At 44.9% G+C, this 22,514-nt stretch overlaps 2 protein-coding genes and 1 long non-coding RNA gene across 4 annotated transcripts; 1 reads left to right on the forward strand and 2 right to left on the reverse strand.

Annotated features, from left to right (window-relative positions):
* Positions 1-5,824: 5,824 nt before the first annotated feature.
* LOC125532046 (uncharacterized) lies at positions 5,825-10,887 on the reverse strand. Its single transcript, XR_015601392.1, has 5 exons — positions 10,777-10,887; positions 10,259-10,519; positions 9,567-9,714; positions 9,319-9,427; positions 5,825-8,831 (listed from the first exon to the last, which is right to left on the reverse strand). It is a non-coding gene; the product is annotated as an uncharacterized LOC125532046 (long non-coding RNA).
* Positions 10,888-12,041: 1,154 nt separating this feature from the next.
* Positions 12,042-15,224, forward strand: LOC147976238 (hydroxyproline-rich glycoprotein family protein). Of its 2 annotated transcripts, XM_087518640.1 has the most exons (7): positions 12,042-12,286; positions 12,380-12,549; positions 13,697-13,773; positions 14,243-14,308; positions 14,413-14,487; positions 14,566-14,640; positions 14,730-15,224. In XM_087518640.1, the coding sequence occupies exons 1-7, from the start codon at positions 12,135-12,137 to the stop codon at positions 15,075-15,077; spliced, it is 963 nt and encodes a 320-aa protein (XP_087374766.1). In that variant the 5' UTR covers positions 12,042-12,134; the 3' UTR covers positions 15,078-15,224. The 2 variants fall into 2 exon arrangements, with proteins under 2 accessions (XP_087374766.1, XP_087374765.1); XM_087518639.1 differs by having other exon boundaries at positions 14,413-14,640.
* A 573-nt stretch (positions 15,225-15,797) lies between these two features.
* Positions 15,798-19,677, reverse strand: LOC125529537 (mitochondrial phosphate carrier protein 3, mitochondrial). Its single transcript, XM_087518638.1, has 6 exons — positions 19,059-19,677; positions 18,607-18,968; positions 18,469-18,512; positions 16,563-16,777; positions 16,287-16,411; positions 15,798-16,185 (listed from the first exon to the last, which is right to left on the reverse strand). The coding sequence occupies exons 1-6, from the start codon at positions 19,347-19,349 to the stop codon at positions 16,107-16,109; spliced, it is 1,116 nt and encodes a 371-aa protein (XP_087374764.1). The 5' UTR covers positions 19,350-19,677; the 3' UTR covers positions 15,798-16,106.
* Positions 19,678-22,514: the final 2,837 nt, after the last annotated feature.

The raw sequence follows: 22,514 nt of genomic DNA on the forward strand, positions 1-22,514 counted from the left end.
ACCGCGTGTGTAACCGTGATGGTCTCTTCTCGGCGGGGTCCGGGAAGTGAACACGGTGTTGGAGTTATGCTTGACGTAGGTTGTTCTAGGATCACTTCTTGATCATAGTTTCTCGACCGTGCTTTACCTCCTCTTCTCGCTCTCATTTGCGTAAGTTAGCCACCATATATGCTAGTGCTTGCTACAACTCCACCTCACATACCTTTTCCCTACCTATAAGCTTAAATAGTCTTGATCGCGAGGGTGTGAGATTGCTGAGTCCCCGTGACTCACAGTTTACTTCCAAACCAGTTTGCAGGTGTCGATGTTACCGGGCAGGTGACTCAACCGAGCTCAAGGAGGAGCTCGATGAAGATCTCGTTCTTTGTGTTGTATCGTTTCAGTTGATCAGTAGTGGAGCCCAGTTCGGACGATCAGGGATCTGTGTAGCATTTGGGGTAGTCTTCTTTTATTTTGGTTCCGTAGTCGGACCTTGATTGTATCGGGATGATGTAATGCTTTATTCATGTATTATGTGAAGTGGCGATTGTAAGCCAACTATGTACCTTTTTCCCTTATTCATTACATGGGTTGTTGTGAAGATTACCTCACTTGCGACATTGCTTTCAATGTGGTTATGCCTCTAAGGCGTGCTTCGACACGTGGGAGATATAGCCGCATCGAGGGCGTGACAGTCTAATCCATATGCCACCAGGAGAAGGACTGTTGTGGACTACAAGTTCCATACAAAGGAACAACAGGACTTCTATGAGATAGTGTTACTTGACAAGAAGCCCATAGTGTGTGACATGAGATGGGTTGATTGGAAATTCATTGAGGAAAATGAGGATCACTTCCCTGGTGTATATGACAGCTTCAAGGCATGTGGAGTTGATGAGTTTGTGGCTCAGAAGCTCATAAAGTGAAATGATGAGCTTATTATGCAGTTCTACTCCACAGCTCATTTCTACTAGATGGAAGGATTGTCTGGATGTCTGAAGGTACTAGGTACCAGTCAACAGTTGAAGAATGGACAAAATTTATCAATGCTCCTGAGGAGAATGAAGATGACTTGGATGTCTATGCCAAGAAGAAGAAGGATCACAACACCATGGCACATATGTACAAAGAGATCCCAGATGCTGCTCTTGAGACACACAAATTTGGATCAGTACATTACCTTCTGCCAGGTTTGCCAACAATCAACTGGATCCTCAGGCACACTCTATTGCCAAAGTTAGGTGATCACAAGATGATCAGAGGCCATGCAATTAACCTGCTTCACATATTTGATGTGCCTCAAAAGTTCAAAGTCATGAGCCTAATTGTGGAAACCATAAAGAAAACAGTTGCAGATCAGAAGAGAAGTTGTGGGTATGCCCCACAGATCCAGGAGCTAATCAACTCCAAGATGGGCACTGGCACATATCTCTTGGACAAGGAACATATGCCCATCTACCCAGACTTTGAGGACAACACTGTGGTGATGGATGAGAATGAACCATCTTCTGTGCAAGCACAAGCAAAGAGGGACAAGGCAAGGACTGAAAAGGCTGCAAGGATGCCAACCATTGATGAGGCATCTCAGTATCTTCTAAAGAGCAAGCAAGATCAGCTTGGCTACTTGATTGCCTCCACTCTGAGGATTGAGAAGGGATTGGCCACCCTGACTCAAAATCAGTTGTTAAGCAACTTCAGGATGAAGTACAGGAGAAGAAGGGCAAGTCTATCACTGATGCTTTTGCTAGAGTGCCCAGAGGACAGGGATCTGCTGCAGTGCCAGTTACAGACACCAGAGCAACTTCATCTGCACCAGCTACAGCTTCAGTGCCACCAGCTCCAGCACCCACTCCACCAGCTCCATCTACATCAACTGATGCCTTCGTCCTTGGTGTTTTATCTACACCATCACCTGAAGACAAAGCCTGAGAGTCGATCTAGCAATATGCATTTTTATGAACTTTTTGGTAACTTGTTGCCAAAGGGGAAGAAAATGTATAGATCATAGGCTTCGAGAGAGAGTATTGCTTTTGTTCTCTCTTATTGTTTGGTGGTTGAACTTTGTTATTTGCTTGTTTGAGATACTTTATGCTTTTGTGTGATACTTGGATGATCATGTGTTTGATCATATGCTACCTTAATACTTGTTGGATGACATTATTCTTTTATATCCCCATATGATCATTCACTTTGCTTGGTGATAAGTGCATGTATTTAATTATTATCATTTTGAGCGCTGCACCAAGATGTATGTGACATGGAAGAGTAACCCATGATCCTAACTCATTTTGCATTTGCAGTCCAAAGCAAATCTTAAACTATGCACCAATTTAGGGGGAGCTCTTGCTTTTCACATACTTCTCAAAGCGACAATTTTTTTCATTCTTATTATCATTTGTCGAAGCTTTGATCTATATGTTGTCATCAATTACCAAAAAAGGGGAGATTGAAAGTGCAACTATCCCTAGGTGGTTTTGGTAATTCATAACAACATATAGCTCATTGAGCTAATGCTATTTCAAGATTAATATTTCAGGAAAGCTCAATGATTGGCATGGCATGGATGAGAAAAGTGGACCCCTCAAAAAGCTAAGGACAAAAGGATTGGCTCAAGCTCAAAGCTCAAGACTCTACATTTTCTCTTTTAGTGATCTAAGATCACATTGAGTCTATAGGAAAAGCCAATACTATTAAGGAGGGATGAGGTATTGCTTGATGAGGCTCTTGCTCAAAATGCTTAGTGATATGCTCCAAAGCCCTCAACTACTTTCTCACGTCCACATATGACCTAAACCAAAAGTTAAACTCGGTCCCACCGATTCTTTCTATCCGGCGCCACCGAGTTCGAATATCATAGCCACTGCCACAAACCCTAGGCAAATCGGTCTCACCGAGATGGGATTGTAATCTCTCTGTTTCCCTTTGTAACGTTTCGGTCCCACCGAGATGAGTGATCAGTTCCACCGAGATTGCAATGTAAACTCTCTGTTTCCCTTTTGTAACATTTCGGTCTCACCGAAATGAGCGAATCGGTCCCATCGAGTTTACCTGACCAACTCTCTGGTTAGCTTATTACCAAAATCGGTCTCACCGAGTTTATGTAATCGGTCTCACCGAGATTACGTTATGCCCTAACCCTAACCATATCGGTCCTACCGAGTTGCATGTCAGTCCCACCGAAAATCCTAACGGTCACTAGATTTGCTGAATCGGTCCGACCGAGTTTATCAATTCGGTCCCACCGAGTTTGGCAAGTTGTGTGTAACGGTTAGTTTTTGTGTGGAGGCTATATATACCCCTCCACCTCCTCTTCATTCGTGGAGAGAGCCATCCGAACGAACCTACATTTTCAACTTACTTTTTTTGAGAAAGAACCACCTACACTTGTGTTGAGGCCAAGATATTCCATTCCCACCATATGAATCTTGATCTCTAGCATTCTTCAAGTTGCTTTCCACTCAAATCTTCTTTCCACAAAATCCATATCTTGTGAGAGAGAGTTGAGTGTTGGGAAGACTATCATTTGAAGCACAAGAGCAAGGAGTTCATCATCAACACACCATTTGTTACTTCTTGGAGAGTGGTGTCTCCTAGATTGGCTAGGTGTCACTTGGGAGCCTCCGAAAAGATTGTGGAATTGAACCAAGGAGTTTGTAAGGGCAAGGAGATCGCCTACTTCGTGAAGATCTACCCTAGTGAGGCAAGTCCTTCGTGGGCGGCGGCCATGGTGGGATAGACAAGGTTGCTTCTTCGTGGACCCTTCGTGGGTGGAGCCCTTCGTGGACTCGCGCAACCGTTATGCTTCGTGGGTTGAAGTCTCCATCAACATGGATGTACGATAGCACCACCTATCGGAACCACGACAAAAACATCCGTGTCTCCTATTGCGTTTGAATCCTCCAAACCCTTCCCTTTACATTCTTGCAAGTTGCATGCTTTACTTTCCGCTGCTCATATACTCTTTGCATGCTTGCTCGAATTGTGTTAAGATTGTTTGACTTGTCCAAAGTTGCTAAAATCTGCCAAAAACTAAAATTGGAAAAAGGATAAGTTTTATTTGGTCAAGTAGTCTAATCACCCCCCTCTAGACATACTTTCGATCCTATAGCGGACCCGGTGCCCATCCCTCCAACCCCGTTCGCCCGATCGCCATAACTATAAGGAAACCAGAAACTAAAACTATCTTAGTGAAAAAAACGTCGTGCTGCTGGCGACAACTGCAAGGTGCAGCGCGGGGAGCAAGGAGCAGCAACATGCGTCGGTGAGACAACAGTCACATCTGGCTAGAGCAGTCACAAAATACAGAGTTGTCGACCCGACAGCACAGGGAGACCGGCATCGGCGACATACACATGTGTCATCTGGCGTGAAGCCCGTGTCTTCGTCTATTGTAATGGTCGTCACCGTCACCGAGGAGTATGAGACACTGCTCCATCGGCGATCCGGCCGCCAGCCACGAGGAGTGTCTCCTCGATGTGCTGTGGGCCGACACCACTGTTCTGTACACATACTCGCATGTGAAGGGGCTGATGGCCCGTGTGGACGTATCCCAGTCCGTTGTAGTGGTCGACGCCCCCATCGCGTGAAGGACCGAGGAGCTTGGAACACCGCTCCAATGGCGATCCGACCACTTCATCTGCTTGGAATCGTGCAACTCCCAATTTTTCCCCAAAGTTTAGGCTTTTAAGCTGAGGACACGTGGCAACAGGCGAAACACTCACCCTGGTGGTTAAACTGACTTACAACATCCCCGCGTATTATACAAAGGCTTTTATCATTTATGTCACTAGTTGTGTCCCATTACTCAGTTTTGCCATTAGAAATTACAACTACTCAAAAATGCCATCGATTCGTGAGATGCTTGCTCAAAAATGCCATCGTTCCTTTAGATGTTTGCTCAAAAATGCCATTAGACATTATTATTTTCAGGTCAAATCCGTTGACCATGTTATATGGCAAAAATAAGCTTAGACCCACATGTCCGTTCTATCTATCTCACAATTATAAGTGTTAGCCCAGTTGTCAAGATTAACCAAGCGAATAATTTTACAGGAAAATAAGAACGTTGTTCAGAACAAATGGGCTCCACACTTTATTGTAGCGAGATAGAGCGGGCATGTTGGTTCATAGGTATTTATGTCATTATAACATGGCAAAAGAGATTTGAGATTACAATAATAGTGTCCAGTGGCATTTTTGAGTATATGTCTAACAAAGCAATGACATTTTTGAGGAGTTGAAATTCCTAGTAACAAAACTGAGTAGTGGGATATAAAAAAATCAGTGTGCAACATTTAGCGTCGTTGTGGTGACAAACACAACAACTAGTGCAGTCATGTTTTCAGGTTGGTAGACGGGCATTGTTACATCTTCGATGGGCCACAAAACTATTAGTCTTTCCGGCGATGTTCATTCAATGAGAGGACACGTTAACATCGACTAGGAAATGTATGTGTGTATGTATGAGCGTCTGTGTAGATACTGTCTTAAAAAACTAGTGCAGTTAGTGTGTTTAGTAAAAAAATGAGCAAAGCTTGTACGTGCTGCTCAAGGCCTCAAGCTATTGTGTATGACTAGGGGTTGGGGCGCCACCTGGTGGCGCCTCTTGAGAGAAATCTGGGCGGTGCCAGGTTGAAAGCGCCCATTCCACTTACTTTGGCGACAAATTTCGGAAGAGCTAAATAAATGACGCTTAAATACAAGGGAGATTAGGGCATCTGAAACACAAAACACTAATGGCATGAGGTAGAACCGGAAAGACAGAGAGAGTTCACACATACTCATTATCTAATGAATCAGTATATGTTGCAAGTTTCTGCAGTGGTAAGAATTCAACATTCAACCAGAAAGACAAAGAGAGCTCACACATACTCATTATCTAATGAATCAGTATATGTTGAAGTTTCTGCAGTGGTAAGAATTCAACATTCAGTTGTGACATGAAGTGCTACACCAAAACAATAAGAGCACAACGACGGAAAGTTTAAAGGGTATTCAAGCTGAATGCTCAAATTAAAATCACCATGAAATGTGAGGAAAATGCCACCCGGTTCTATGTGGATTCTGCGACATGTCTTGCAAGTTACCATATCATTCAATAAGCCAGAAATTTTGTAGACATCAAGTGGAGTCAAAGAGTGCTTGCAATGCTAACCGTCCGAGGAAGACAGTCTTCAGCATGTCTCCTAAGAACAGAGAAACCACCACGGGTACTTGTATCCGAGGTTGCTAGTGTCCTGCAGAAGGAATGTATGACGACTTTCTCGAGCTCTTGTGGTTTAGGACCCAAGCTTGTGAGCTCACCTTACTAATTAAGGGGGTTCAAACGGGAAAATTAATGAACGTACATGTAAACAAAAACATGGAACATTACTAACAAAGAAGACTGCTACATGAAACAGAACCGATATTATATGTGAAGAAATGTACATAGGAAAGGACAAGGCTTTGTTACAAGGTATCTACCATTATGTTTCAGAAGAGTGTCAGGTTGTAGCCCTCATTTTGAAGCTTTGCCTCAATAGTCTCAGACAGTAAAGAAGGGTATTATGACTATTATGAGTAAGTCCTCTAGAATATCAACCACTACTGTGGGAACTGATGTGCAGATAATGGAATAGAAAGCAGTACTCTAATCTATCAGCACAAGAGTTACAGAATATGTAGTGTGCCTAAATCAATTCATTAAGAACTTAATTAGACCAGTGTACATTACAAGAGGTCCAAAAAGGCCAAAAGGGAGTGCGGGATGATGCTTCCGTATATTCATACATTTGGATAGTCAAATTGTAGGTGACAGGTAACAAAGGTAACACAGATATACTGAGCTTACATCATATGAGAAACACACAGAGGAGGGAATACGTACCAGAAGAGCATTAACACAAAGAAAGCATTCTGGTAGAAGTTATAGAGAATCATGTATGTCAAAGACCGATGGTTCCAGTGCTTGTGCGCAAGAAGCGCTCTATTAAAAAAACTGCCCCATAACAAATCTGAGGCCATCACTACTTGACAACCTTCTTGACCACATATATACCAAAACTAACATCAGCCATTTGTATCATTGAAATATAATTTGCCCACGCAAATAGAAAACAAGATCATAGAAAACCAGACTGTCAAGATGAACATGGGAAGATGCCAAATAGTGGAGAAAATAGTTAGCCATGTCTCCAAAATTAAAGGTGACAGTAAAACTGACAAGCTCAATGTACATCAAAAACTTATGTTGGCATAATTCTGCAGTATTGTTTGTTTGATCTTCAATTGTCAGAAATGACTTGTGCCTCTGTACTAATTGTGACGTTCAACAGATAGGGAGCTTATTATTGTATAAAGCCTTATCAGTATATAACTGGATTGCATAGACAGAAATGCAATGCACATCATGTGATTCCACTCCTTCCTCTTAGTCCAGCCCCTTCTTTTCCATAACCCTCTCTCAAATACACATCCCTTGAGGGGAAAACATAAATTAGTATGAAAACCATAGATATGGAAAGGAAAAGGAACAAAACATGTATATGGATTTTGAAGCCATGCCTTCGTAGACCTGCTTCTAACTATAGTGCTATGTGTACAATTATTTTCTTATAAAGAACAAGCCCACAAAAACTACAATATCATTGAATGTATTGTATTTGGAGAACCATAATGAGCAGATCTAGAAGAAAGCCTTTTCGCACCGGTATTTGGAGACAATATGAGGAACAGACACAACCAGATGTCGAGAATGAAGAGTTAGTACCAAAGAGCATACCTCACATGTCGGCCGCCGCCGCAGGCGCCTGCTTGAGGTGGTCCAGGAGCCCGCCGCCACCAAGGCTGAGCTAATCGGCATTGGCAGGGATGACGTGGTCAAGCTGCAGTGAGCGTGCCGCCTTTCAAGAATAATGCATTTTCTTAAGAATGGATCTAACAAAACATGCTATAGCCGAGTATTCTGGTGCATATGAGTTGCACCTAGATCAACCGCATGCTTATCATAAGGGATTTAAGGCAGTTTCTTCCTTCACAAAATGTCATTCTTTCCAACTAAATATACCATACTTTGAAGAAAATGCACCATATATCCAGTTCATGTTTTCTTCAAAATTGTATGAGTTGAGGGTTCACAATATGTACTAGTGGGCAAGGGCGCTCCACCGCGCCAGGAAGTTACCCAAATGTTTGCTTGGCTTTTTTTTGAAAGGGAAGGTTGTTTGGTTGCCTATATATTATTTTAGCTCTATAAAAAGTATTTAGTTGTCCATCACTTTAATGAGCTGGTTTATTTAGCAAATGTGGCATATTCTTAGATAGAAAACATGGCACATTGATAGGTGAACAACACCACAATAGTTCATTTTTAGAGAGCAAAATATACGATATCCACTGTCATTGTCGGAAACAAATGTTCACTGCCATTGTCTTAAAGAGAAGTTCTCAGATGAAACTAAAATTATAATATTATATGCCTAATTTAGCAAGTTACCAGCATGTTAGGCAGCTTTTGAACTGAATGCTTGCTCACAAGAAGTACTACAATTTGTAAAATTTAGCCATTTCTGCATTACTATACCCTTGAGAACAGAAACCGAAGAAATATTTGCAACATGAATGTGTACAATTAGTCTTAAACAAAGAACAGACATAATCTTCACAAGGTCCAGCGTGGCAAACCATGTCTACAGTTCTCAAATAAGACGTCGCAATATCATCACCGACTTGTTGTTCCAGCCATACATTAGAAATTCCATCCATTAGCATTTGACAACATGACTCAACGATTACCTTACCTCATCAAATCATCGTGACACCTTGTATCATGCATGATCAAGTAGTACACCTTCTGATGGCAATAACAAATTCTGGATAAGATTAAGGAAAAATTAGCATGTTGATCTTTTCCAGAAAATAAATAAAATATGATTCCTTGGTCTTCAAGGAAAATAGAAATCATGTTTCATAATTCCAATATGAAACGACTTTATTTGTAGAAGTAAGCAAGGCAAGCAACTCAGCCAAATGGATGCGGTATATACATGAATACATACGTAGCAAAAGGAAATCATATATGCATGGGACATGGGCACAACACAAAAAATTCTTTATGCATATTTCACATGCATAACTAAAGTTAATGATCATCTCATGTAAAAATAGTCACTAATTAATTAAATCAATTCATCCAACATTATACTGCTAGTCTGATACAACTTGTACCGAGGATTATTATAAGAGAGCACTTCTAGAATTATGCAGATATAAATTGTTTGACATTTATGTCAACAAACTACAAACCACCATGCATGTTGTCTGGTCAAGTTCTAACGGGATGACTGTAAAACGATTTACCTTCAAACTAAATTGACAGAAAAATAGATCGGACTCAGCTTAATCTTTGAACTCGTGTAATTAGCACTCAGTCGTTTGCAAAAACAGTTCATCTGGTTATATTTAGTACCTACAAAAGCGAGCATAGAAATGTTTATCCTCACAAACAAAGAATAAGAATACATGTGTAAGACCAATACTATAACTGGTTATCAAGAAAACTAAACAATAGAAGAAACATAAAACAAAGGATGGAAGATGGGACCTACCTGACTAAGAATGCCACAAGATACAGTAGGAATTCCTTCTTTATGGCTGGCTCCCAGAGAATTTCCAAGAATGCATATTGACCAAGCTCATGCAGTCCTCGATAGAGCAAAAATCCAGGGACAACCTTTATAACTAATATCCAACCACCTGAGTAGAAAATACAAACCTTGTTATCTGTAGTCACAACATGTAAATTGAATAGTAGGTTACTGCTAAGTTAGCAGCTTACAGTGAAAAGTTCTATCCTACAGAAAAGGGAAAAGAAATGCCACCTGTAAGCCAGAGCCAAATATATAGATGGCCAATCATTGCAGCAGCAGAATGAACGAAAATTTTCACTTTAAGAAGGAATCTTGACTCAAGATATTAGAGGTTTAAGTCACTGGTTGTGGCTATCTTAACAGATGAAACGAAAGATACCACAAAAAGGCAAAAAACCAATCTGTAAAACAGTAAAAGTATGTAGATGAGGAAAAAATATGCCATAGTAATTGACTCAGAAGATCAATTTGGATTTTGGAGTACATATATTTGCTTTCCACAAAAACAGAAGCTCAGTGAAATATCTGAATTGTACATATATTTGGATTTTGAAGATCAATTAGTTCTTTCAAAAATACTCAGTGAAACAAAGAACTCGAAACTGCATCACACAAGAGAGAAGGGTGCTTCTCTCCATTCCTGAAAATACCTGCAAGTGATGGCGCGCACGGCGAGCAGCATCTCGTCGGGGCTGGCGACCTCGGCGTCGGCCAGCCGCACAAGCGCCCGGGCGGCGGACTCGACGGGGAAGTAGCCCCCGGCGTCCTCCGTGCAGAACGAGAGCGCCTCACAGGGCTCCGTGAGCGACGCGAGCAGCGCGCCTCCCCCTGCGCCCTCCGAGGCGACGGCCGCTACCATCCGACGGAACTTGCCGCCCTCGGGCCTCCCTTTCCCGTCCCCGTCCCCGTCCCTACAAAAAGGAGCACGACGGCAGGGCGTCTCTTCAGTCCGCGCTATCCTTCTGCGTCGAGGATAAACACGATGCTGCAGAGAGGAAGAGTAGGCGGGCAGCGGGGCATAGGAGACGGCGGAGGGAATGGGGATTTTTTTCCTTTCTTTCCGATGAACCCTAGCCTAGATAGCTTGCTCACGGGGACGACTGCAGCGGCGAGACGGCGGAAGATAGGAGGAGGAGGAGGGGCGGCGGCGAGGCGGCGGCTCACATACCGGGAAGGAGAGGCGACACCGCTGGATAGAAGGGGTGGGGTGGCGGCGTCGGAGAAGAGGACGAGGCGGAGGGCGGAGAAGGGGCTGTGAAGGCGATTTTCTCCTCCTGTCTTTTTCTTATAATAAAAAGCAAACGATGTGGTGGGCCTGATAAATCTTTTTTGTCTCGTACCGTTGCCGACGTGGCTATCGCGAGCTATCGTCTTTGATGCGTAGCTGAATAGTTTTAATTGTAAGAGTGCTTAATTTAATTTCTTATAATAATCCCGACAAAGTCTGATAGTGATCGAAGTATTTATCCATTAGTGGTACAACATTTGCTCATAATATTTATCAAACTACAGACAAAATTAGAAAATCTTTATTTTTATATATTTTTAGAAGGAAAGGGACCATGTCCGCGGTTCCATTTATATCAATGAATGAAAGTATTCAGTAATAGCAAAACAAGCCCCCTTACAACTGAAGGTGTAGAAAAACAAAATTACAATCTTATGGCGGAATGCCTAAAAGCGCTCTGGCCGCAACCCAGAAGCAAATAGTCTAAAAAGGAGGGAAAACTTATTACATCATTTTCACTAACAACACTCAGTGAAAGGGGGGGGGGGGGGCTTTTGCATCACCTGGCCTTCATCGAGGGTGCTGTTGTAGCCTGTGGAGATCACAGTTACATTGGTAGAGCATTTTATCATAGAGTTCTTGTGCAATCGGTGCACCCAACATAAAAACTCATGTTATAAGTTGTAAATATATATACGAAAATACTCAGTATAACACAGACACACCATGCATCTAATATTTGATAAAGTTTCGATTGCATACTCAACTCAGAGCTTGAGAGACGGAAACAACAAATTCAACAGTGGCAATGTTCCCCTTAAAAAAAGTGGCAGTGTTAATGGCTCAATTCATAGCCAATTCAAATTAACCGCTATTCATAGCATAATTTCTCTTTTTTTATAAGCTGTGAGTTGAATTTATAAGTTAAAACTTATGGCATGTAGATATATAACATGGACATATTTTATTTCAAAAAATAGAGAAAATTTATCATCAATTTTGAACATCGGGCGTCGCACATAAACTTCGAGTGCACCGAATATACGTTTAAAAAATTTATAGTCGTGTTGTTTGGGTTTGTTTCTTTTACAGACAGACAAAAGCCCAGGTAAAGCCCATCCAGGCAAGATGCCGTGCCACGCTCACCACACACACTTGAGTGCGGGTCGGTAAGTTGGGCTTGGGTCGGTTGAAGGACCTTCTAGTAAAACCGACCAGAGCCGCAACAAACACTATCGAACCGAAGCCGGAGGTCTGGCGATTCGACCCTCGAGAGGCGGCCGAGCCGAGCAGACGCCATGGACCGCGAGTGGGGCTCCAAGCCCGGCAGCGGCGGCGCCGCCACCGCCCAGAATGAGGCCATCGACCGGCGGGAGCGCCTGCGCCGCCTCGCGCTCGAGACCATCGACCTCGCCAAGGACCCCTACTTCATGCGAAACCATCTCGGCAGGTAATCCCCCCCGCCCGCAAAACCCTAGATTCTTCGTGCTCTCGATTCGCATAGCTCTGCCCGCTGATTCCGCTCGTTTTCTCGTGTGTCAAGCTATGAGTGCAAGCTCTGCCTGACGCTCCACAACAACGAGGGGAACTACCTCGCGCACACGCAGGGGAAGCGGCACCAGACCAACCTCGCCAAGCGTGCCGCCCGCGAGGCCAAGGACGCGCCCGCGCAGCCCCAGCCAAACAAGCGCAAGCTCGCGCCCCGCAAGTCTGGTGCGTAAAGAATTAACTCTCACTGTTTTTTTACCTGAGCAGTTTACTAGTAGTAGAATTAAGGTTCTCTCATAAGCTGCCGTGACTTTGTATCGTTCCACTATGCAGGGCCTGCCTTTTTTTTGACTGGGTAGGGCCTGCTATTTTAGTTCTGCAGATGCTTGGTCTGTGTTTTTTTATCGGTTTCAGTAATGTTATTGCGCTAGGTTTGTTCAGGGTACTTAGTGTGAGCCATACCGAGTTGCATATAGCCTTGGATCTCTTTACTTTTGTAATGAATGTACTTGACGTTTTGAGCGAGGCAATGATCATATCAGGTCTTTTTGTTTTTGAAGATCTTGGTGGTATTTCAAGTTTCATCTCGATGTGAATTCATAACGTTTATTTGTGTATTCAGTGTTGCAAGCACACTAGTTGAGGACTGTTGCAGGATGGATGAATATCCCTGTGTGTCAAATTTGCCCCGTCAACTAACAATCTTATACCTTGCTTTGTGTTCTGATAATTTTAGGCATGAGAGTGGGACGGCCAAATTAGAGCGTTTTGTTGGATAGCAGAATGTGAACATTAACTTCACATTAGTCCGATCTTCATTTTTATCCACGGTTTAGGCGTGTCTTTAACTATTGATATATCAATAAGGCAACAATGAAAAGTAATACCCTGTTCCGATAAATAATATCCCTTGATTAATTAAAGGGAACCCAAGTGTCTATAAGGTTGATATTGGGTTGCTTGGTTGTCTTCAAATCTAGATAAAGAGGATACATCTAAAACAGCCTTGAAAAGCTGCTGTGGACTATTTAAATTTTAGTGATATGATTTTTGGTGTTGCTGAACTAATGGCCATGTGGCATAAGCATTCATGCTTGGAACACTGGATACTTCTGATAACTTTCTGTGGTACAGCAGTTTCGAAAAGAAGTTCTTCACAGGGCAGACAAATCTATCGGAAGCTAGGCTTAATTTTGTTCCACCGATTCCGGAAATGTTCAAACATCAAAGGCGTTGTTTTTTATTAGCTATTTAGACCCTTGTATTCTGTTCCAGTTTGGTAGTACAGCTATGCTATTTTGTTTTCCGCACCTAATTGTGTTATCTTGGTAACTATCCTCATAAGTTATAACTATGTTTCTTTGCTTTGCAGTTAAGATTGGCAGACCTGGATATACAGTAACTAAACAGTATGATCCTGACACGAAGCAACACTCTTTTCTCTTTGAGGTTAGTATTTATCGTGCTTGTACATCTTGTTCTCAGAGTTGGTCAATAGAGGATTTGTACATGATCAAATAAGTTCGATTACCATCTTCTGTATCTAGAGACACTGTTTTGTCATTTTTCAATCGATGTCATTTGTCATGTCATGTAGGCATCTGAATTACAAATGGCAAGGATCTTATAGTGATACCAGTTAAGTTAGGTTCGTTTCCAACTTTTATAGTTTATTCATATACTAGTATGTTCTTTCTACAGTTTTACTTGCCTCCCGTTGGCAAATCAATTTTACAATGCTATCTAGAAGTTTATCTTTTGATAAAGCAGCCTTTACTGAAGAGTTAACACATTCAGAATAGTGACAAATAGCTACATAATCAGCCAGTTTCTCTTATCGATTTCTCTTGTTATGAGCATTTAAATAACCATGTACACTGGGGTAGTGGAGTGACAAATTTTGGCATTCTGTTTTCAGATTGAGTATCCTGAAATCGAAGATAATAGCAAGCCAAGGCACCGTTTCATGGCATCATATGAACAGGTATTAAAGGGCCCTGGGCTAATGTGTGAGCATCATCAGCCTGATATATGTTGCTTTACTGTTAATAATCTTCCATTTGCTAATTTACTACTATTGTTTTACAGAAAATCCAATCTTGGGATAAGAGGTACCAATATCTGCTTTTTGCAGCGGAGCCCTATGAAGTCATTGGCTTTAAGGTGCATTTCTTGCAAAGTTCTGCTGCATCAGACCCATTAGCCAATGTGTATATACTTAATACTGTCTGTTATTTGCAGATACCAAGCACAGAGATTGACAAATCAACAGACAAGTTTTTCTCGTATTGGGATCCGGACAAGAAGTCATACATTGTGAGTTTTTCTATGCAGTTTTTTGCCATTTCATTTAGCTGCCTTTATAAGCAATATTGTTTCACAACTTTCACTTTTTTTAACGACAGCTGCAACTATACTTCAAGCCAAGAGCACCGGAGATTAACAGACAACCAGCAGCTCCTGGTACTGTCCCAAATGGGACAGGAGGCCCTCCTGGTGCTCCACCAAGGCCACCATCCCAGCCACAGGCTCTGCCGCCACCTCCACCGAATGCACCTATGGGAATGCCCCCTAGGATCCCGCCACCACCAATGAGCGGTCTTCAACCTCCACCCCCTCCGCCTCCGCTTGCAAATGGTCCTCCGCGTTCAATACCACCTCCACCTCCTTCTGGTGGTCCAATGGCTAACTTTACTCCTGGAGCACCTCCGCCACGCCCTCCGATGCAAGGCTACCCTGGACCTCAGCAGTAGGTGATCTGAGTGTGGGCAAGAGAGATCAGGCTACAAATTTTGAACACTTGCTTTATCCAAACCAGTATGTGCTACATTGTTGTCTGAAATTTTACTGTATAAGCAGATTAAATTATTTAAGTGCGCTTTCAAGCAAAGCATTTTATCTGTTTGTGTTTGTCATCTCTTTGTAACTTCGTTTTTGGACGTTATCCCTTTGGCACACGATTGTGTAATTGTCATATTCCTGGGCAAGCAGAGTGCTCTTCAAGGTATACTATCATGGTAAATGCGATTTATGAGCATCATGTTCCAATCTGTTCATGAAGCGGTTCATGTTCTCGCTAATCTGTTTAGTTCTGCTGTAGTGCATTTGTTTGGTTGTAACCGAAAGCACAAAGTGAAGCCGACTTTTTTGCTAAAAGCTACAAGATCATGTTGAGCCACAAAAATACTCAGCAAAGCGCTAGAAACTGTGCACTTTGTAGTGGTTTGAGAATCGGTGATTTTGTGGTAGGCATTTTCTATCTAAAGTTAGGTTCGGATAGTCGAGATCATTCTGGTACCCATGAAAGCTATACGGATGACATCTAAAACGGCAAAATCAGTAGTTTGAGAACCAGTGATTTCGTGGTAGGATGTATAAAGTTAGGTTCAGATAGTTGAGTTTAATACATTCTGGATACTTAACAGTTATTTTCAATTCTTATGGTTCATTCTTCTGATTATGTAGGCTGCATAAACAGGCCAGGCCGACACAGGCCATGTGCAAGATGTATTCAGATGATTACGCCAATGCGCCAGACAAATCAATCTCTGAAGCTTGTTTCGTTCCTTGTATGTTCTCCAACGTCCAAGGGGGTAGCAACAAACAAAAACCCCTTGAATGTGAAATTTCCTAACCGGCTAAAAGAAAGTATCATGGTGTACATTCAACACTTCATCCTCCAATGCTGGAGCTCTTGCAAGAATCAGAGCAGCTCCGGGGGTGCCGGTTTATACATCTACTCCGGTTACAGATAACTCAGCACAAGACCTTCCCTGGTGCGGTCAGTTCTGCTTCTCATGATCTACTCGGTGCAAAGTAGTGGCAGCATGACAACTAGAGCTGACTCCCCCGGTGGTTGGTCTGGAGAATTAATCACAAGCAACCATGAGATAATTTGGTATTGCGGCATAAATTGTTGATGATGTCAGAGATGCATGTAATACACAGCAAGGGATACTTACAGCCCAACAAATACTTTAAACGCGTCGTATGTTGCCCATTGCGCTCCGGTAAGAGTACCGACCATGATAATACGGAGTGGAAGGCCACGAGTGAAAAGGCCCCACAGCCCAATGGTTGTTATAGCCTGGAAGCACAATTAATTGATCAGAACAGTTCAAAATTACCATAATATTGATACTATAAGTGAATACCATCTGGCAGCAAGATGGGCGTAAGCTATATAGTTAACAGTTCTGAGATTTTAATTATTTACTGGAATAGGACTTGCAACTTACATCTGCCACAGTGGCTCCCTTTGCATTGTTGAGAAAAGACACCAGGTTGTCTGCAGGATGAGAGACAGCAGCACACAAGACTCCAGCAATGTACCCCCCTGCAAAACTCACTGCTAGCTGCAATGGTTTACTGCATTGATCTTTTGGTTTTGGCACAGCATGCTTGTACACCATCTCAACAATGGTCTCAAAGCATGCAAATTTCATCATAGTGTCTGCAAAGGTAATGGAAAAGTAGATCAGGGCACACACCTAAGAGCATCTCCAATAGATGATGTAGATGTATAAATAACTAACTTTTACATCACCAGGCCTAAAAACAATGCTCCAACAGATGTAGATGTATAAATTTTTACATCACCTGCTCCAAGTGATGTAAAATACAACACTTGGAGATGCAGATTTACATCACCAGCCGCGTGGTGATGTAAAACGGCCAGCTGCGCGCCAACCGCCAACCGCCACTTCAACCACAGCCGCCCGCCCACCAGACCCCGCCGCCAGATCTGGCCTTCCCACCCTCCGCCATGGGTTCTACTGCATTTCAGCATCCCCCGCCTTCAAATCGGCTGCATCTGCCCCGCTTTTCCACGCAGCTTTTCCGCCCAGCTCCGGCGCCCTGCCCCTCCTCAGTTGAAGCTCGGCGGCCGCCCGATTCGAGCTCCGGCGCCCCGCCCCGCCTCAGTTGAAGCTCGGCGGCCGCCCGATTCAAGCTCCGTCGGCCGCATCCGCCCTGCTTTTCCGCCGCCATGCTACCGCTGTCCGATTCGAGCTCCGTCGGCCGCATCCGCCCTGCTTTTCCGCCGCCACACTACCGCTGTCCGATTCGAGCTCTGACACCCTGCCCCACCTCAGTTGAAGCCCGGCCGCCGCCCAATTCGAGCTCCGCCAGCCGCCGGTGCTCGACTCGACGCTCAGACGCAACCGCGCCACTGCCATGCCACCCAAAAAAATCTCCAAGAGCAAGACCGGCTTCTTCGGAGTGCGGAAGAAGCCGTCCGGGAACTTGTCGTGGAGTTCCAGTGCAATGGCTATCGCTACTGGATCGGCACGTTCGACTCCGTCGACATGGCCGCACGTGCGTACGACATCGCCGCGTGGCAGTTACTAAAAGGGTATAAGATGGCTGCAAAAACTGTTTCATTGTCATGTTGAACAATTAAGTACTTCATCCATGAGCACCATATTCAACCAAATTATATTTCTTTGATTTGTAATTTGCCCACTAGTGTCATGCTTTCCATATATTTTTATGGATACCACATGTCTGCCACATTGCTACTATAGAACTGCCATGTCATCAAACAAATCAGCTCACAATGGCCGGATGGGTATGGTTTGGGTTAAACCCACATAGTGCTCTCACTATTCCTCATGTCATACTTCTCCATATGTTCTCTCTCAATTGATTTGTTTAATAATGTGGCAAAAGCTGGCATCCTCGTTAGCTGGAATCACTTGTAAACTAGAGTTTAGGGTTAAAAGTCGTCCTTTTGCTAATAACAACAATCAACTGCTGTGGCAGCTATATATGATCTGGATTGCACATTTCATAGTAGGAAACAATAAAATCAACTAGGCTTTTCATGGCTGAGGAGGGCTGCAAACTAGGTCAAAATTACAGAAATTAAGTAGTGCCAAACTTGTATAGTCTTTAGAAAAGCAGCAGTGATAAATGGCTAACTCAGTTTCACGGGCATCCTGGAATCATGTCAGCCCCAACTCTATGCTCCCATGAAATTTCTAGCCTTTAACACTCTAAAGAATCTCTAAAATTGTTTCTATCGGAAACAAGCTAAAAGAAGATTCTGGTATCAGCGCTACTAGTATTGTTTGGTCATGTACTATTTAACCCTTGGCATGCAAATACAGTAGGAAAATATAATTTGTGATGAATTCGACTCACAAGGAATTTGGCGGCCCCAAAGAGGAACTATTCCCTTGTAAAGCCTGAAATGAACACAGAGCGTTAAAGAGTGTTCTGCAGTATCTTGAATAGAACCAATCATAACATAATCAGTACAGGACATGCAGTATCTATTACCCAAAGGCACCTTCGGACCGGACAAGCTTCGGAAGCCCATCGGTTAGGCATCGAGCGAATCCCGGCTGGGTCTGGATTCGAACCTTGACGGCTTCCATGGGGCAGAGAGCTAAATCTGCAATTACCTCAGCCGACGCCGATGCAGCGAGGTAGATGACGGTCTTCAACCTGTCAGCATTCTCGGGGCCAGCAATGTCCGAGTAACACTTCTTGAAGTACTCGTAGAAACCAAACTTGCAAGCTCCCTGGCTACTATACCCAACCAGCGTGGCCATCCAGCCTTTGAAGAACCCACCAAGACCTTGCTCTTGGAGCAGCACACCGAAGCCAGACGAGATGTCCCTGTACTTGCTAGGGTCAACCTGCGAAGAGCAATTCCCGTTGGAAATTAGCATTAGGGCACAGGAAGCTTGTACAGGAGCAGCAGGGGAGCCTGTTTCTGCTTCAGAGACCTGCATATTGCACTTGACGAGGTCGAGCGGCGTGACTGCGAGGTGGGTGAGGCCGGTGCTGAGGACCCCGCCGAGGGCGCAGGTGGCATAGAAGAGCGGCGTGTGCAGCTGCACCGGCGGCGCCGCATCCGCCTCCATCCTCCGCTCGGCCGCTCTGGCCCTCCGGTCGCGGACGGCGATCTCCCACCTCTTCCCCAGCTGCTCCGCGTTGGCGGCGAGCGAGGCCAGGAGACGGTCGAGGGGCAGCGTGGCCGCGGCCGTGGGGCAGCCGGCCTTGTCGCGGTTCACCATCTGGGGACGTGAGCTGGGAGCTGGAGCTGGGCGCGGTACTCGGGAGGTCGTCGCGGTCGGAGACGCGCATGGTAGGGGGAGCAGCGGGGAAGGGGGTTCGGGCGAAGGCCGCGAGCTGAGCTGAGAGCCGCCCTTGACCCTTGCTCTCCCGCGCCGGCGGTTGGCCGAGACGCGAAGTGGCGTGCGGCGGCTGCTTTTTCGAGGGACGCCGACGCGAGATTTGGGTGCGGATTGGGTGGCGAGATGCTGCCGCCGCGCGCAGCGGGCGGGACGGACCCCACCGCCTGTCGAGAGGAAAAGATCCGACACGCGACGGGAGGTTGCGGTGTCTGATCGATCGACGGAGAGAATATGCCGCCCGCGGTACACGTACACTGCCACGGCGTCGTCGTCTACGTGCATCGCAGGTGCCACCTGCGTGCAGTTGACGCAGAGGGGTATGCTTGGCGCGGTACACTGGCCGGCGCCGTCTGCGTGCATCGCGGGCGTGGATACCGTGAATCTGTGATGATGCCTCACGTGGTTTGATTGCTGTTAGTGTTTCAGACCCTGAGTGGGTGGCGGTGATAGTTGACATGTTGGCAATTAGCAACCACTGGAAATACCGATTAGAGTAGAGTCCAGCTAGAACGCCTCTTTCATAAGTACTCCCTCGTTTAAACTATCAAAACGTCATACTTCCTCCGTTTCAAATTATAGTGCGTCCATGTTTTTTGAAGTTCAACTTTAATATAAATTTGATCAACGAGACTGACTACGGCGGGAACAAAATTTATATAATTAAAAAGTTCTTTTGAATACGAATTCATTGGTATAAATTTTGCTCCCACCACAGTCGATCTCATTGGTTAAATTTATGGTTAAAGTTGAAGTGCGGGAACCAAGGACGCACTATATTTCGAAACGGAGGGAGTATAGTATTTAGAAACGGAGGAAATATATCTTATCGGTATGCCAACTCACCCGTATCAATATCTTATCCACTGAAGCACACGATACATGACGTTGAGCTTTATCTATCGGTGGATTGCGCCTGTTTAGACGCCCGGACCCGACCCTCGCGTCGCCCGAGCCGGGCGAATCAGCGTGAACCCAGCCGCCACCGGCCCGCCCCCACCTCCCGCCCATCCCCGCGTCGTCATTGCTAGCCCGCCCCCACCTCCCGCCCATCCCCACGTCGCCGCTGCTGGAGGGCCGGCTGGTGAAGTCTTGCCGGGCCCTGGGATGGCGGATGCGGGGTCGTTTCTCCTCATCGCCCAACTGCCCTCCTCCTCCACACCTCTCCTCCAAATCCGGTCTCGGACAACGCCGACGGCCTCCCCCGGCAGCCTCTTCCCCGCTACGCAGACAATGACGGGGCCTCCCATCTCAAGCACGGCGTACCCTCCCCCCCGAGATCCGATCTCACGCGTCTTCATCTGGCTGCCCCTCCCCTACGTTGCGACAGACGTTGCGGCTTGTCACCAATGATCACCCTACGATACGCATACAATGACGGGTGTTGTGTGTTGGGTAACATAGTAGAAAACAAAAAAATTCGCCCTACGATCACCCAGGAACAATATGAAGATGCCTAACGGGTTGTGACCAATGATCGTTACCGACTCCGGGAGTGCAGCGGAAATAGACGAGTCGATGTAGATCGCACTTTGAGTCCCTCGAAGTCGATGACGATCCCGCGAACCGCCCTCGAATGATCCCTCGAACAGAAGACCGAAAGCACAACCTCTCTATTTGGTTGCAAGCATACTGTCTTCACAATCCGGGAGCGCTTCACCGTGCAGAGCTAATCGTCGCCGGAGAATTAGAGGGGGGAGTTTAGAACCACACTGGGCTTCTAATTATGAGGATTAGAGGAATAACAACAAGATCTTTGTTTGCACAATGAAGAAGACATTAGTCAACTATAGGATGATGCTAACTCTTTTACCTTGTTTTCCCCTTGTGCTATTTCAAATTTTAGAACAGTTATTTATGCATATCTTTGTTTTCAGTCCTTTCCAAAGCAGTTCACCGATGATTACCTCTCAAACCACCTGCATGGTCAAGAGGCGAGGAAGGTATTCATTCAACACCCAGGTACAATGTTGAAGTCTTCCTCGAGAGGACGAAGGTTGGACGAGTCATTATCCATAGGCACCAGTGGCGGAGCCAAGAATGAAGCAAGGCCTGGGCCCAATTTTTTTCGACAACATGGAAAAACTTTGTCACTTAAAGCTACCTCATACCATTTCTAAAAGATACCTAATGTGAAATCATACAAAATAAAGTTGAATTTCTCTACAACTTAAAATGATGCTCAATGCTCCAAGAAAATAGATAAAACATGACAGAAGTAGAAGAAGTAATATGGGAATAAAAGAAAAATACCAAGTCAATTGATTACTTCCTTGGTGCCCCCCGCCATAACTTGATCAACGGTAGAAGAGCAAACACGTGAGTCAGGTTAATCCTTTTGCACCGAAAAAATTGGCAATTACATCAACCTAGATATATGGGATACACACACACAATATCAATTTAAATTTTAGTTTGGAGTAGTTTATACATTGACACACAGTAACACAGAAATCACATTGACATTGTAGAACATGGTACAAGTGAAAAACATGAGGGGAAACAGGAAAATCATCAAAGAAAAATACCAAGCTTTGACAGTCAAGCAACCAAATGGCGCACCCGCACAAGCAAACTGCGCACAGGAGGGCGGTGGCCGGGAGCAGGAGGGAAGTGGGAGAGGGCGGAGACGACGCCACGATGGCGGATGGAGCACAGGAGGGCAATGGCCGGAGCAGGAGAAGTGGGAGGGCGGAGACGACTCCACGGCTGCGGATGACAGCTGGTACTGGCGGCGACGCGAGTGCTGGAAATTGATCGTGCCAGTTGGATCGAGCGCGTCAGGTCGGCAACGTGAGTGCTGGTATCTCATCTTCCTGCGTGCAAGTTAGATCGAGCGGGTCCTGCTTCGTGCGTGCGTTCCAGGTTAGCCATCCAATCAGGCTTTGGGCCTCTCTTTTTTACAGCACTGCACCCGGGCCTGCATAAAAAACTATATAGATAATAGCCTGTAACATTTCTCACGCCCCCGGCCTTGGCCCTGGGTGCCAGGGGCCTAGCTCCGCCCCTGATAGCCACTGGCCTAAAGTTGCAAAGACATTCAACATC

This window comes from Triticum urartu, chromosome 4A, assembly GCF_056163025.1.
Source record: "Triticum urartu cultivar PI428250 chromosome 4A, HENAU_Tu73, whole genome shotgun sequence".
In the NCBI taxonomy this organism is placed as follows: Eukaryota; Viridiplantae; Streptophyta; class Magnoliopsida; order Poales; family Poaceae; genus Triticum; species Triticum urartu.

Bases quoted from the DNA above. Each gene is read 5' to 3' on its own strand.
- LOC147976238 (XM_087518639.1), top strand. From the start codon at position 12,135: ATGGACCGCGAGTGGGGCTCCAAGCCCGGCAGCGGCGGCGCCGCCACC. The intron at 12,287-12,379 runs GTAATCCCCCCC...TCGTGTGTCAAG, and splicing joins ATGCGAAACCATCTCGGCAG to CTATGAGTGCAAGCTCTGCC. The intron at 14,309-14,412 runs GTATTAAAGGGC...ATTGTTTTACAG, and splicing joins TCATGGCATCATATGAACAG to AAAATCCAATCTTGGGATAA.
- LOC125529537 (XM_087518638.1), bottom strand. From the start codon at position 19,349: ATGGTGAACCGCGACAAGGCCGGCTGCCCCACGGCCGCGGCCACGCTG. The intron at 18,513-18,606 runs GTAATAGATACT...TGTTCATTTCAG, and splicing joins CGGTCCGAAGGTGCCTTTGG to GCTTTACAAGGGAATAGTTC. The intron at 16,412-16,562 runs GTAAGTTGCAAG...TTGTGCTTCCAG, and splicing joins AGGGAGCCACTGTGGCAGAT to GCTATAACAACCATTGGGCT.